Source organism: Ipomoea nil, unplaced genomic scaffold (genome assembly GCF_001879475.1).
Source record: "Ipomoea nil cultivar Tokyo-kokei standard unplaced genomic scaffold, Asagao_1.1 scaffold3069, whole genome shotgun sequence".
In the NCBI taxonomy this organism is placed as follows: Eukaryota; Viridiplantae; Streptophyta; class Magnoliopsida; order Solanales; family Convolvulaceae; genus Ipomoea; species Ipomoea nil.
The window spans coordinates 4,970,431-4,984,668 of record NW_017619497.1 but is presented as its reverse complement, the minus strand read 5'-3'; the positions used below and the strand labels follow the sequence as shown (position 1 = coordinate 4,984,668).

General features: G+C 32.6%; 1 protein-coding gene across 2 annotated transcripts; it reads right to left on the bottom strand.

Moving 5' to 3' along the window:
- Nucleotides 1-7,375: 7,375 nt before the first annotated feature.
- LOC109165741 (polygalacturonase QRT3-like) lies at nucleotides 7,376-10,066 on the bottom strand. 2 transcript variants are annotated; one of them, XM_019314653.1, is made up of 4 exons: nucleotides 9,807-10,066; nucleotides 9,475-9,714; nucleotides 7,646-8,707; nucleotides 7,376-7,599 (listed from the first exon to the last, which is right to left on the bottom strand). In XM_019314653.1, the coding sequence occupies exons 1-3, from the start codon at nucleotides 9,981-9,983 to the stop codon at nucleotides 7,691-7,693; spliced, it is 1,434 nt and encodes a 477-aa protein (XP_019170198.1). In that variant the 5' UTR covers nucleotides 9,984-10,066; the 3' UTR covers nucleotides 7,376-7,599; nucleotides 7,646-7,690. The 2 variants fall into 2 exon arrangements, with proteins under 2 accessions (XP_019170198.1, XP_019170197.1); XM_019314652.1 differs by having other exon boundaries at nucleotides 7,652-8,707; nucleotides 9,807-10,065.
- Nucleotides 10,067-14,238: the final 4,172 nt, after the last annotated feature.

Here is a 14,238-nt window from a genome sequence, read left to right as displayed (position 1 = left end):
TCAACGGAAAATGTTTTCCGTTGACTGAATTTTCCTATTACTTCCAAATAATGAAAATTCGAAAAGCATTTTTCAAAAATAATTTTTCAGATTTTCAAACGGACCCTAAATTAGTTTATCTTCTGCAAGGTGGACACGATTTTATATTCATAATTACTGAACTATATGTTCATAATTATACAATTATATATTAATAATTTTTGAACTCTATATTTACCATTACAGAATTCTATGTTCATAATTATAAAGCTATATATTCATAATTTTTGAACTTCATATTCACAATTATTGAATCTCTATATTCATAATTACATAACTACTATATGTTCATAATTATGTTCACAACTCTATGTTCATAATTATAGAACTATATGTTCATAATTATAGAATTATATGTTCATAATTTTTGAACTATATATTCATAATTATGAATAGTTTTAAAACATTGTCCACCTTAGAAAGTAGACATGATTTTACAACATAATTTGCCCTATCCCATTTCCTATGAAAGATTACAAGCCCACTAATAACTGATTTAGGGCCTCAACTAAAACAAGATACAGCTCATTTCTCAAGTCTTGAAAAGTTCATCCAATATAATAATATGCGCCGGCCCGTATTTTGATTTGTATGTAAATGACAAAACTCGTGATCATATGATTCATATCACACATCTAATCTGATTAAAATTTTCAAGAAAAACAAAGTACTCCGTATATAACAGTCAATAATGTTAAAGTAATAAGAAAAATAAAAATATATACTAGTATAATCTCTTGCAATTTTTTCTTATTTTACAATGTAAGTTAGTAACGTGGTTAAATGTAATAATTTGTGTATTGTACTATATCAATTGTATATTTGTATACTTACAAATTTCTTTTAATTATACATTTTATTCTTTAGTTTTTATGTTTTGATTATATTTATTGTCTTTACCTATTTGTAATTTTATTATTTTTTTCTCATTTAAATAAATATTCTCACTAATTAATTTTCTTTAATTTATAGTAAAGCACCTAACATTTACTCAAAACTCAAAAATATACTCTGGGTGAAACTTGTTTTGTAACCCTAACTAACATAAAATTGCAAAAAAATTAACAGTTTACATGTTCAAACTGAGAAATTAATTAATTTTCAAGCTAATTAACAGGAAAACTTACATGGGTTTGCTTCGATTGGACGGCATATATGGACTTTGATTTTTAATTATCACAATTAAATATTATATTTTTTTAATTAACTTCTAGAAACCTAACTACACATGTTGAAGGTGTAAGTATTTTCCCTAATATAATATATTATAATATGTTGTATTAATTAAGTGGTTGTGGTGCAAGTGGAATATTAAGTCAGTTAGTGACTTAGTCTGTTAGGCAACTCAGGATATTCAGTTAAGATTTAACTGAATATCTGCCTACGTTGATGGCATGTAGGCTTCTAAGCAAAACAGTCCTACCACAGCTCCCGTGTTCAGACTACACGCACCATCGAGTATTCGGGAGAGAAGTGGTAGACAAAACACTAATGTCTGTTCTGCAGGTTCACCATCCTAGTGCCAACACCAACGACTATGGCTGGGGATATTCGGGCGATCCTGAAGGCTTCCGCTATACGATGACAGGTTCCTCGTACTTCAGTTTGTGTTAGTAAATTGAGATTAGTATTTAGCATCCCTTAATTACAGTTTTACATTTATTGTAATTATTATTAATTTACATTATTAATTAATGTTATTAAATTTAGGGGCTAATCTCATTTGTTATCTTTCATAACAATTACTCATTCATGGTAATCTACTATATTTGGTACATTGGTAAGATTACTCATGTCACTTCATTTTTCCATTATTATTAATAATGGTAATTAAGTGTTACCAATAAACTGTTACGTACCATTGAGCGATTCAACTAAACTCTCCGTGAAGATGGGAGATTTTTGGAGGCTTTCTTCACTATTGCTGTTAGTGCTATCGATAGGTGCAGTTTGCATCATTAAGGTACGCAAATCATTAATTACAGTTTCTTATTATTGGTAACTACTGTTATAGCTGTTAACCATTTTGAACTAGTCACATTTTATCCTTAAGAATATGGAAACATTAAGATATGTATTACCATGTTTGTCATTATTAAAATGTTCATAGTGATTATAATGCTCCTTATTACTATTAATATTTTAATTCATGATAACATTATTTTTTATGGTATTAAGACATGAATTGTTTCCAAATTGATTTATGTGACATTTATTTTCGGACTTAAGTTTTATTACATTTTAAAGCTATATCCAAAAATGTTTTAAAGTTTAACAGTTTTAACTATTGTTTTTCATATTTAGTCTCCAAATTAACATAATAATATTGTTAATGGCTATTTATTGCCCTTTTGGTTTATTTGCAATTTTATGCCATTAATAATATTATTAATTGAGTTTTGGAGAGTGATTTTTTAATCAATTCAGAATTTTGGAAAAACATCTTTTCTAGGCATTATTATACATCTATCCCATAATTTATTTAGTATTTGAATTATGACTTTAGATGTTATTGCCCACATTTAGTTAAGTGTGGAAAATTGAATACACATTTGATGTTTTTTCATACTTTTAGATTGTTTTATGCCTTTAATCACATTAAGTGCATAACATTAAGTTTAATTATGCATTAGGATTTGTGAGTTTTTTATTTACGAATAAACATATACTATGGCTTGATATTTGTGAATTCAGCCTGCTTCTCACAAATTTGATTTTATGCAATTAAAACATTTTCACGTGGGCTAGTTTTTAACCTTTCAAAGTATATATCTATTATATTATTATTCAAATTTTGGATTTCTTTTGGTTAGAAGTCATACTTGTTTTGGATATTAATTGTATACTTGAGGTTATTGCTCATATTAAAATTGTTTTCATTTATGCAATTTATTTAGAATATATGGGTTTAATGTTCGATTTTATGCATACTTGTCCACCGCATAATATTATATTTTTTTTAAATTATGCAATTTTACTATGCCTTTAGAAATGCATACTTTAGGATGGAATTATATTAGTTCCTTATTAAGTTGGACCTATGCATAAACTTTAGCTGCGGTAGTGCCTGAATTTACGAACGTTTAGTCCGCTAATTTAGTTCATCAATTTAAAGCCTTATCCATAAGTGAATCTACAATTGAATAGATCTCCCAAACGATTTTACTTCAAACATGAGAACACATGACTTAGGGAAGTTTCTTGGGAAGGAATACTAGTTCTATCGCCCTGGCTTAAAAGCCTTGTTGCTACTAGTCCCCTTGCGACGCTACTCTGTCTAAGGAGTTGGTATTTAACCGAGCTTCGTCTCGACCAACTTTCCTGGGAGTATACCTAATAATTGGCTATCATGTGTTGGTTTAATTCGTTTGTTAGGCTTTAACTTCCCCTTTGCCAAGTGATTACAATTTCTAGATTAATTAAAGAGTAGCCACAACATCTTTAATTTACTAAAAATTGTCTAAAGTTCAAATCACATAAAGATGGCAATGATAAATGCCTAGTGGTCCTATAATTTTAATTAGTTGGGGAGTAGCCACAGCATCCTTAATTAGTTAAAATTATATATTGAGTTGTTGGGTCACATAAAATTTGATAAATGTCTAGTGATCTTATAATTTTAATTAGTTGGGGAGTAGCCACAGCATCCTTAATCAGTTAAAATTATATATTGAGATGTTAGGGTCACATAAAGTTTTAGACATATCAATTGTGATTAATTGTATGTAATATGATGGAATTTAGCCCACAGGCAATTTCGTTATATTTGTATGATTAATTAGGATGAAATACTGAACTATGATCATAATTTAGCCCACAGGCAATTATGTATCGGGATGTAGTTTAGCAGTTTTATCAGTGATGATAGGAATAAAGATTCACCTCTATCATGAAGTTTAATTTTATGATGTAAACTTTAGGTCATATATCTTAATTTGCCCACAGGGATTAAGATAAGGAACATGATCTCTTAAGTTTTTTGTCATAATGGTTGTAATGAATCTAATTGAATTAAAACTTCAGCCCATAGGCAAGTTTTATGTCACTTGATTCTTCAACTCATTTGCTACTTGTTTCATCATAAAATTTCAGTTGGATCTAATTGAGTAGAACTTTAGCCCACAGGCAAGTTTTATGTCAGGCAAGTTTTATGTCACTAGATTCTTCTGACTATTTAGTAATTGAGATAAAAATACTACCATAAGTGTTTAATTGAATTTAATAGAATTAAAACTTTAGCCCACATGCAAGTTTTATGTCAATAAATTCATCAAACCATTAGATAATAACTTTATCCCAATTTCTTAGAATTTATAAATTTAGTTCAATTATAATTCTAAGTTTCATGGTTTGCATTGGCAAAACATGTATTTAGTCACTTTCCAAAATTTAGATACACCTTTTATTAATTATTTTTCACGAAGCTTACTTGGTTATTTGGATTAACTATAGTAAGTTGCGTGGTATGATATACTTCTTTTGGATTCCAATAATAAAATATATCTTCTGAGCCGAATTCTAACTTGGCTTTGGAAGGCGTATTTTATTATTTTAGTATGTCCAACTATGGTGGAGAATCATGTCCTCATTAATTATTCTTTTAGTTGGACTATAATTGGAACCAAATATTGATTATTTAGTATGCCCAACTAATGGTGGGGAATTATATCTTCATTATTTAGTTGGTCAAATCCATTATGAGTGTTATATCATTAATTTGGCTAAAGAATATCTTAATCAGTGGGAGTGTTCATTTAGAAAAGATCATTAAGATACTCCACTAAAGTTGATGGATTTAATTGTTTTCATACATTCCAAATTGGATTGTGCGTCTAGCAATAAGTCCAAAAGTTTTCACAAGTATTAATTTAGTCTTTTGTTCTTATAATTCATAAGTTCATTTCATTGAACGTTTGGTTGTACAACATATTTATGAAAATGTTGTAACAATATTAATGAATTTATTAGAATGAAAACATTTAACTTGTGGTGCACTGCCAATTAATAAATTCTTTAGTAGCAATTAACATAGTCTTTAGTTTCTTCAAAATTGATCCTGGGCCATTTTTGGTTTGTAAGGCTCAAAACAATTTTGTAAGACATAATAAGACTCGTAATGTTCAATTAATTTCGAGGTGGACCTTGAGATTATTTGGGAAATTGGTGTCTGTTTAAGATTCCAAATTATTGACTTAGACCTTATGGTTTATGTTATTGGAATGTTTCTGTGACTTGACTATCTTTTGGGCTATCTTAATGAGTGGGAGTGACAGACGTGTCAACTCCAAGCTCTTAGCCGTTAGAGGTAGTGTTTATGTTAACTTATAAACAAGTCATAGAATATAGTTAGCATTATGCTAACATTAAGAGATCTCTACTTAAGGCATGCTTCTAAATTTTTAGAGATCATACAATGAATTTGGATGGTTTCTTCCTTCAGTTGTGCACATAATATATTTTGAGAAACATCCATTAAGGGACTAAGAATAAACGTAGGGTTTATTCATAAGGAACCTAAGTTAGGGAATTTAAAATGCATGTGATCATAGAAGATATTACTCACTTGATTAGTAGATGACGTATTACTATGGTTCATGTATTTTGTTCTTTAATAAAGGTTGTGCCAATGCTTGCACCAAGTGGGAGAATGTAAGTATTTTCCCTAATATAATATATTATAATATGTTGTATTAATTAAGTGGTTGTGGTGCAAGTGGAATATTAAGTCAGTTAGTGACTTAGTCTGTTAGGCAACTCAGGATATTCAGTTAAGATTTAACTGAATATCTGCCTACGTTGATGGCATGTAGGCTTCTAAGCAAAACAGTCCTACCACAGCTCCCGTGTTCAGACTACACGCACCATCGAGTATTCGGGAGAGAAGTGGTAGACAAAACACTAATGTCTGTTCTGCAGGTTCACCATCCTAGTGCCAACACCAACGACTATGGCTGGGGATATTCGGGCGATCCTGAAGGCTTCCGCTATACGATGACAGGTTCCTCGTACTTCAGTTTGTGTTAGTAAATATTATTGACTAACAGAAGGTATATTGAAGGGTTAAACACAACGTAACTTTATAGTTTTTAAATTTTTATTTTTCAGTGCGTTTTGAGGTCTCTTTCTTGACCGTTTCGTTTCTCTTTCGACTTTCGTACTATTCGTACGGTCATGCGCGCATGCATGTGTTATGTGTATGTAGACGTCATGGAGATACATTAAAAATTTAGTAGGTGAAATTAAATTTCATAACAGTGAGAATATTTTTAAAAAATGCAAAAAGAAAAATGGTAAATAAAAAGGAAAGATAAAAATGGCCCCATCGTCAAGGGCGATGGGGGCGCTTGACCCCCTGGCCACGCCGTGGCTCGGGAAATCCGGTGGGCTCACCTTGTCATTCATGTACCGACCGGAATAACTCCCACCATTTCTCCATGCTCACTGTACCCCCTTCTCTCCCTCTTCTTTCCACATACGCATGCCCGCACCCCGCCAGTTACATGATTGTTGAGACTTCTCGATCACCCGGTTAAGCTGACTGGGACATTCACCTTCGAGACCAGGGAAGTGAGCGGCCTAGACACATTATCTAATCACGTCCCGTCTACCGTTTTCCTTTAGATTAGACACTTGGCAATACCTCCCTAACCAACCAACCTACATCCTCCACATTGGGGAGATGCTGGATCTTCGGCATGTGTCCCTAAGCTCGTCTAGTTACCTATATAAGGCACATTTATTACTGAAGAAAGGGACTTTAATTATCATAAAACTCAGCTACCAGACCTGTCTGACTTCGCTTTCACACCAGAGGAAAGACTCTTTGACGGAGGCATACGGGAATTAACATATCAATTGTATAAGAAATGCTTTTCCATTAATATTGTGACTTTTTTTTTTATGAACATTCACTACACTAAATAATGTTTAATTTCGAAAACAATACCATACATTAGAAAAATGTGATTACTATTTAAATGTAATATGATGAAATTTAATTTAAGTGAGAATATTTTGACAAAGTGAAAAAGATGATACCGAGAATGGAAACCTAAAAAATTTGTAATATTAATTGATACGAATTAAGTTTGATTATGAGCACAAAAGTAAGAACATGCAACTTTAATTTAACTCAAAATCTAAAAGATTAAAGAGATATATATCACATTTTGCCTTTTGTAAAATTTTTGTATATAATACTTATCATCATTTTCCTTTGATTTACATAGAAGTCCAGAACATCTATTTATATGTGCATTATATGTGAAACATGTCTTGTGGTTCTAATCAGTAAATAATCATAATGAGTTAAACGTGTGTAGTTTTCTCAACATTGGAAAAGAAAATTTAAGGACAAATCTAACATCCCTTTTCCATTAATATTGTGACTTTTCTTCACATGCACTACACATGCTATTTCTTTTTGACGAATGATGGAAATAATGTTTGGAAAAGAATAATTAGAAAAATGTGGTAAAGCAACCCCACCCCCACCCCCCCCCCCTCACCCACCCAGCCTATTCACAGTTCTCCCGCAAGTCGGTGGTGAGGTCTAAACCTATACATATATATATATATATATATATATATATATATATATATATATATATATATATATGCCAATAATTTATTTATATATGTATGTTGAGAATCAATACGACTTTCCCTGGTCAACCATGACGAAAACGCTGGCCGGAATTTCCACGTCGGACACGACCACAACCTCATTGTTCGACACATTTCTCAAGGCGTGATTGGCGAAAGAATTCCCGGTCGCCGGACTAAACGTGTATTGCACGTATTTGATGAAGTTGGGGAAGAGAAGAACGGAGTTGAGATCAACGGTCCAGGAACTCCCATTTCCTTCGACACTTCCCCTCGCGATCGTCGATTTAAGGTTCATTCCGTTAACGTTGTTTCTGTCGATCATTACTTGGTCGATTTTCTTGAATGCCCCGCCGGATTCGTCCAGCTGGACAATGTCCACCCCCTTGTTCCCGCCGCTGAACATGTTGTCGACGACGTTGACTCCGTTCACCACCCCGTTGACGGACTTGAAGAGAATGAAAGCATCCCCGAGGAAAAAGCTGCCGGAGATGTGGAGTTGGACGGGGTCCTCGGCGACTATCCCGGTGTAATCCAAGTAGGAATTCACTATCCTGGTCTGGGTTAATCCAGGGACTTTTAGGTAAATTCCTGTGCCGCCAAAACCCGTGGCCTTATTGTAACAATGCACCCCGGTCAATAAGTTCGCCTGCCCGGAAATCATGATTCCGATGTTTGCCGAGAAAATCACGACGTCAGTCACGGCGTTATCGTTGCCGTTCAAATGTATTGCCGTCCCGGAGAAGTTCCGTTCTCCGGCGTCGTTGCCGGCGGTAATATGCTGGCCGAGGAACGAGTTTCTAATGTAGGTTTCGTGGCCACCTTGGACTAAAATCCCATTTGTGGAGAAATGAGTAATGTAGCAATTGTCAATATTGACCCTTAGGGAGTTCACCACTTGAATCCCTCCTCCCCTTAAATTGGAATTCACCATCAAGTCTCTTAGCGTTATGTACTCAAAATTGTAATCTGAGCCGCTGCCGTTGCCGGCCGGAGCCGATAAGTCGATCACATATCCGTTCGTCGGAAAATCATCCGAAGCCTTCAATGTTCCTCCGTGAATCTATTATATTCCAACAAAGTAATAACGTTAGAAATTCAATCATAAGATACAAATATAGCTATTTTTACTAACAATTAACGTACATTTTTTATTGACCATATGAAATGATATATGTCATTTGGTACCAGAAAAAGTTTACTTACATACTTTTTGTACCATTTTTCTTTTAAAAGAGCCTATTTTCTTCTACAATAAATGATATTTCTAAAAGAGCCTATTTTGCCAGCATCATATTGGGTGACTTATTAGTCTTTGGAAATTTTCAGAAATGATATATTCTACAAACGTAGATGTTATATTGTGATTTTATAATTAAATTATAATTATTATTAGCAATAATAATTATTTGAGATTATGTGTGGGATAAATATGTCATTTTTACTATAAGTCAAAGATGTAACTTTATGGGTGGTTATTAAGCTACTAATATGATGAACATGGCTGGTTGCCTCACATTATATTTATTTTGAACAATATATACTTAAGCATGTGGGAATGAAATATTTAATAAGGAGAATGATAAGTAAACTCCATGGAGTAAAACTCTGGCCATGTATATTAATAGAGTCACTAGTACTTAAAAAATTCCTGCAATGTATATCAATTTTATTGGAAGAAGAAGAAAAGAAAGGATTAAAAAGTATGGCTCACATTTTTTAAAAATTATGTAAAAATAGAGTAAAAAGTGAGAGTACGTGTAATAATGTAATATTACTCATTTAATAAAAACTTATATTTGTACGTTGATTAATTTAAGATTGGCTTACCACGAGATTACCACGTCCGGCCACCGGGAACTGCAACGGCCGGGTGACGACATAACTCCCGCCGTCGAGATCCACCCGCGCGCCGCCGAGGTTCCGAATTCCGTTAAACAAGAACCCATCACTCGGACCTTGAAGGGCGTCTGTAATTGCTTTCAGAATCGCGTCCGTACTGTCTTCCTTGCCGTTCGGGTCCGCGCCGTACGATGTCACGTGGTACACCCGCGGACTCGCCGCCGTCGCCTACGCCGCCATGAAAAATTGAAAACCAAAATCAAAAGAAAGAAGAAGAAGAAAGAATGCGGATTAAAGCTGCAAAATGAAGGAACAGTTACAGATGAATCGCGGCGCACGACAGAGGCCTGAATCGCCTGCATTCGACTGATCATTCGATGATTACGATGATGAGTGTCGTCTCCGCCGCCATGAACGCTTACAGTAAAGGTGAAGAGACAGGTGGTTAAAAGTGTGAGGAAGAAGAAAGGCAGAGCCTTTGTGGTTATTACTACCATTATTATTTCTCCTCCCTGTAATCTGTTGTTCAGGGAATGAGAATGGGAATGATGAAAGGATATAAGGTAGATATAATGGGGGAAAAGGGGGGAGAAAAATAATTAAATTAAAGGGGAAAGAGAAAGCATGCAGAAAAAAAGATTCGATACCTTCATCTACAATATATTGTTCCATCTTAGGAACAGCACTTCAAGTGTATGACCGTGGGCTCTCTTTTGCTGTTTGTCATTTTCCTTTTAATTTTTTTTTAATGGGTTTGAGAAAAATAGGAATTGAACTCAGATATATGTAGACTGTATTTGGCACGCTTAGCTGAAAAGTTAGCTAAAAGTTCAAAATTTAGTAGCTAATGAATTAATGAATTGAAATTAAAATATTTGGTAAAATTATTTGTTGAATTAGCTGATAAGTGTAAAAAGATGTAAAATGATAAACTAAGATATTATGATTTTGGTTCGTGAGTAAATGGTGTTATTTTTATAAATTAATAAAGATGAAACAAAGTTAAAAAGTCATAAGCTTTTACCCCAAGAATTATTGGGAGAGTGTAGCTCTCAAGTTAATATATTTTGCATATTAATGCCCAATTTAATTAACAATATTCCAGCACTATAGAAAATGTTTTCGGCCTTCCAGTGTTTTATAGATATAGATATGCCATCTGAAAATCTATCCGACAATGCTCAGCTTTTAGTTCATTTCACCATGTGGTAAAGTTGTAATGCTCAATTTTATCAGTGATCATTGTATAAGAAAAACAAGCGCTTTAAAACACTCAAACACTGGAAAAAAAAATGAAATCGATTTTTAGTATTATCGACTCTATTATATATATATTTTTTTTGAAAATGACTCTATTATATTTAGTGTAGTATATGTTTAAAATATTTTCTCAATCAGTTATAACTCAAAGAGTTAATATCTCATCACGGGTATTCGATCTTGTGACATTTTCCTCAAGAAGAGTCACAGATGTGTCAATTAAGCACAAACTGCTTGGCACTTAAATTATTTTTTTTTTTAATTTTTATAAAACTATGTAACACAAACCTCTATTATTCCTATTAATTTCCTTATTTATACTTTTAGAGATTAGTAATTTTGATTGTGATGATGAGAGCATATGCACCACTTATATTACACCATCAGAGATAGTGACTTATCCTCGCATCACTCAAGAATAAATTGTTAAAAATTTTGAATTGTTGAAGAGTTCTAAAAAGAAATATGGTGCGAACATCATGGGCAATAACGTCTTTGAATTGGAGGCAAGTTCTATTAAGTATTTTTTCAACAGTTGTAAAAGTCTCAAACCTACTTAATCAATTAAGGATTGATATTAAACAAATTTATTGTGTTTGATTATTAGTATATATGTTGAATTCTTGGAATATCTGGCCTGTAAGAAAAGTAAGCAAGTGAACCAACTTTTGAATTTAAGGATGCTTCACATTCTGCAAAATGAAAAGAATTTTTACCATAGGGACACGATTTTGTACCTACATATATACTACGGAGTACCTAGCTTCAAGGCAAATAAACAATGATGCTTTTTCATTATTTATTTATTTATTTATTTTTATAGTAAAGATATAAATTCACAGTTATTATTTATAATTAATACTTAAGAATGTGTATTAAATAAATTTTATTTTTATGTAATAATCTGTAATTTTATAAACCAGGCAAAATAATATATAAGGAAGAATCAAACAACTCAATTGAACCAAGTGACTTGTAATCCACTGGTATCGGATTGCTCCCTTAAGTAGGAGGTGATAGATTTAAATCTTAGTTGAGGCAAGTATGTATATGTAGGGTATCCCCTTCCTTATAATAAAAAATAAAAAAAAATAACTCAATTGGACTGCTTTTTCGAAGCTAAACAATGATGCCTTTGCTGATTCCTATCCTTTGGCATATTAAATTATATATTATGGTTTCTTTGAGATTAGACGGCGTTGGTTTGAGCTGCAAATTAAAGTCTAGAAAGATTACTTACTACTGAAGTTTTCCTCGAATCCTCCATCCTCAATGATTTGTTCACACCGATTCATTAACTTTTCATTTTATTCAATATTAAGAAATAGGAACATTAAACACGTCAATTATAAGGGAAAATAGTCAAATAAGTCATCAAACATTATTTAAGAAGTTAATTATGCCCTTAAACTTTTTAAAGTATTAATTAAATTCATTAACATTGTATTTTGGTGCAATGAAGTCAAAAAATCGGTTAGTGACTTGCTATTACAGGTCACTAGAATTCCAACAACCTCCGGCGATATTTTCGATGACAAACGACTAGCGACTGACGAACTGGCACCGATGCCATAGAAACCGAGAAAAAAGACGACCAGTGGTGAACTAAAGAAATGCACCACAATTATTCTACCAATGCATTGCACTACTCTAGCATCCTGAGAGAAGTGCGAAGATCTTACGGTGCATTCCTTCCATTTGTATGTTCAATAGAAAGAGCAGTCTGCATATGATCCTCGTGTGTGTGTGTGTATATATATATATATATATATATACTTGAAGGCTTTAGATATATAAAGGACAAAAGTGGTTTGACTGTGATGTCCCAACTCCCAATTAAGTTACTATTAATGAGTCGTGTGAGACGAACATCCATCTCTATTCTCAAATACCAATGTTATAAGAAATTAGCTAATAAATTAAAAATTTACCTACATATAAAAAACAAATGTTTCTAGGTTGTTCCAAATCATTTTCGTAAAAACTTGAAGAAAGTTTATGGAGTGATATCAGCATGGAGAAATTAAAAGTTAATGGTGTTAGGTTTGAAATGGTTGTCCAACATCTGCAATATGTTGTCATGACTCCTCGGACTTTTCAACACACAATACTATATTCTATAGGGTAAAATCCCACATAATTAATATATATTTTGGAGTTGGTGATTCATTTTCATGCTCATGAGCAAGATCGCCATTTGTAAACTGCTCCAAGGTTTGCTTTGTATAGTCAGCATAATGTGAATGTTCTTTGTGGTACTAGTAAATGTTCATGTCATATATGCATATTGGGATGTGTATTATCTGTACTCTTTTTATCCATGTTAAACTTGTACTACCATATACTCCGTACAACTCATAAATTATCTTAAATTATTTGTTTTTTTTTTAAATCAATAAAATTGAAAAGTCAATAAATAAATAGGAATAATTATTTTTTTCATATATAATGAAATTAAAATATACTTAGAACAACCACCAACTAAGTTGGGCTGGTTTCAAATTTGATTTCTTGTGGGAGTTCGTTATGTATTTGCTTTATTGATTTGGGTCAATCAAATACAGACAATCTATACTAGGTTACCTCATATTGATCTATTATACACAATCTAAGCTTGTTTACCTACTGCGCCGCACTATTGGATAGCAAATATATATACTCTTTTATTGCAACTCAAGTTACAAGATAAAAAGAGTGCATGAGCTTCAACCTGGTGGTTGCTATTCATGATTTGTTAAATGAATATTGAGATCGCCCGATTAAACACATTTATAGGGAAGCAAATATGTGTGCAAATTGAATGGCGTATGACTTTTGCTCCTCTTAACTTGGGTTGCAAGTCATTGAAGAACTCCTAAGGGAATTCGCTCACCATTTGGTACGTGGTTGATACTATAGATCAAAATTATCTGGTCTAGATTTATGTATTTTTCTATTTTCTTTATATATATTTTTAATACTATAATAATTAAGCTAGGATTGACTTCTTTATGATATCATCATTTTAGGAACGAACCTCAAACTCCAATAACTTTATATAAACCTTTTTTGGACATTTGATGGATCGATGCAATTTAGTTAGTGAGTTTGTTAGTAGGTAAGCGAAAATGGCCAAGTAATCTACCAACCGTTTACATTCGCAAATTTAAGCCTAAAAAAGGTGACTTCAAAAAGAAAAAGTAGGCATAGGAATTGGAAAAGATAGGTAAAGCAGTTTCCAGGACTGATAAAAATGAAGAAAAAAACATTATGATCGGTTTGGTTGCGTAACAAGAAATACACTATATATGAAAAGTGAAAAGGAAGCAATTATCATAGTTAGGCATGTGATTACGTTTGATAATTGTTAATGTAGTTGGATGTGGTTGGGTTGTTGGGCTGTTCCAATAATTCCCAAGACCCCCAACTGCATAGATTCTAATTTTTTATTGTGTTTCTTGGTACAATTTTTTTTTTTTTTTTTTTTTTTTGAAAATGGTACAATTTATTACA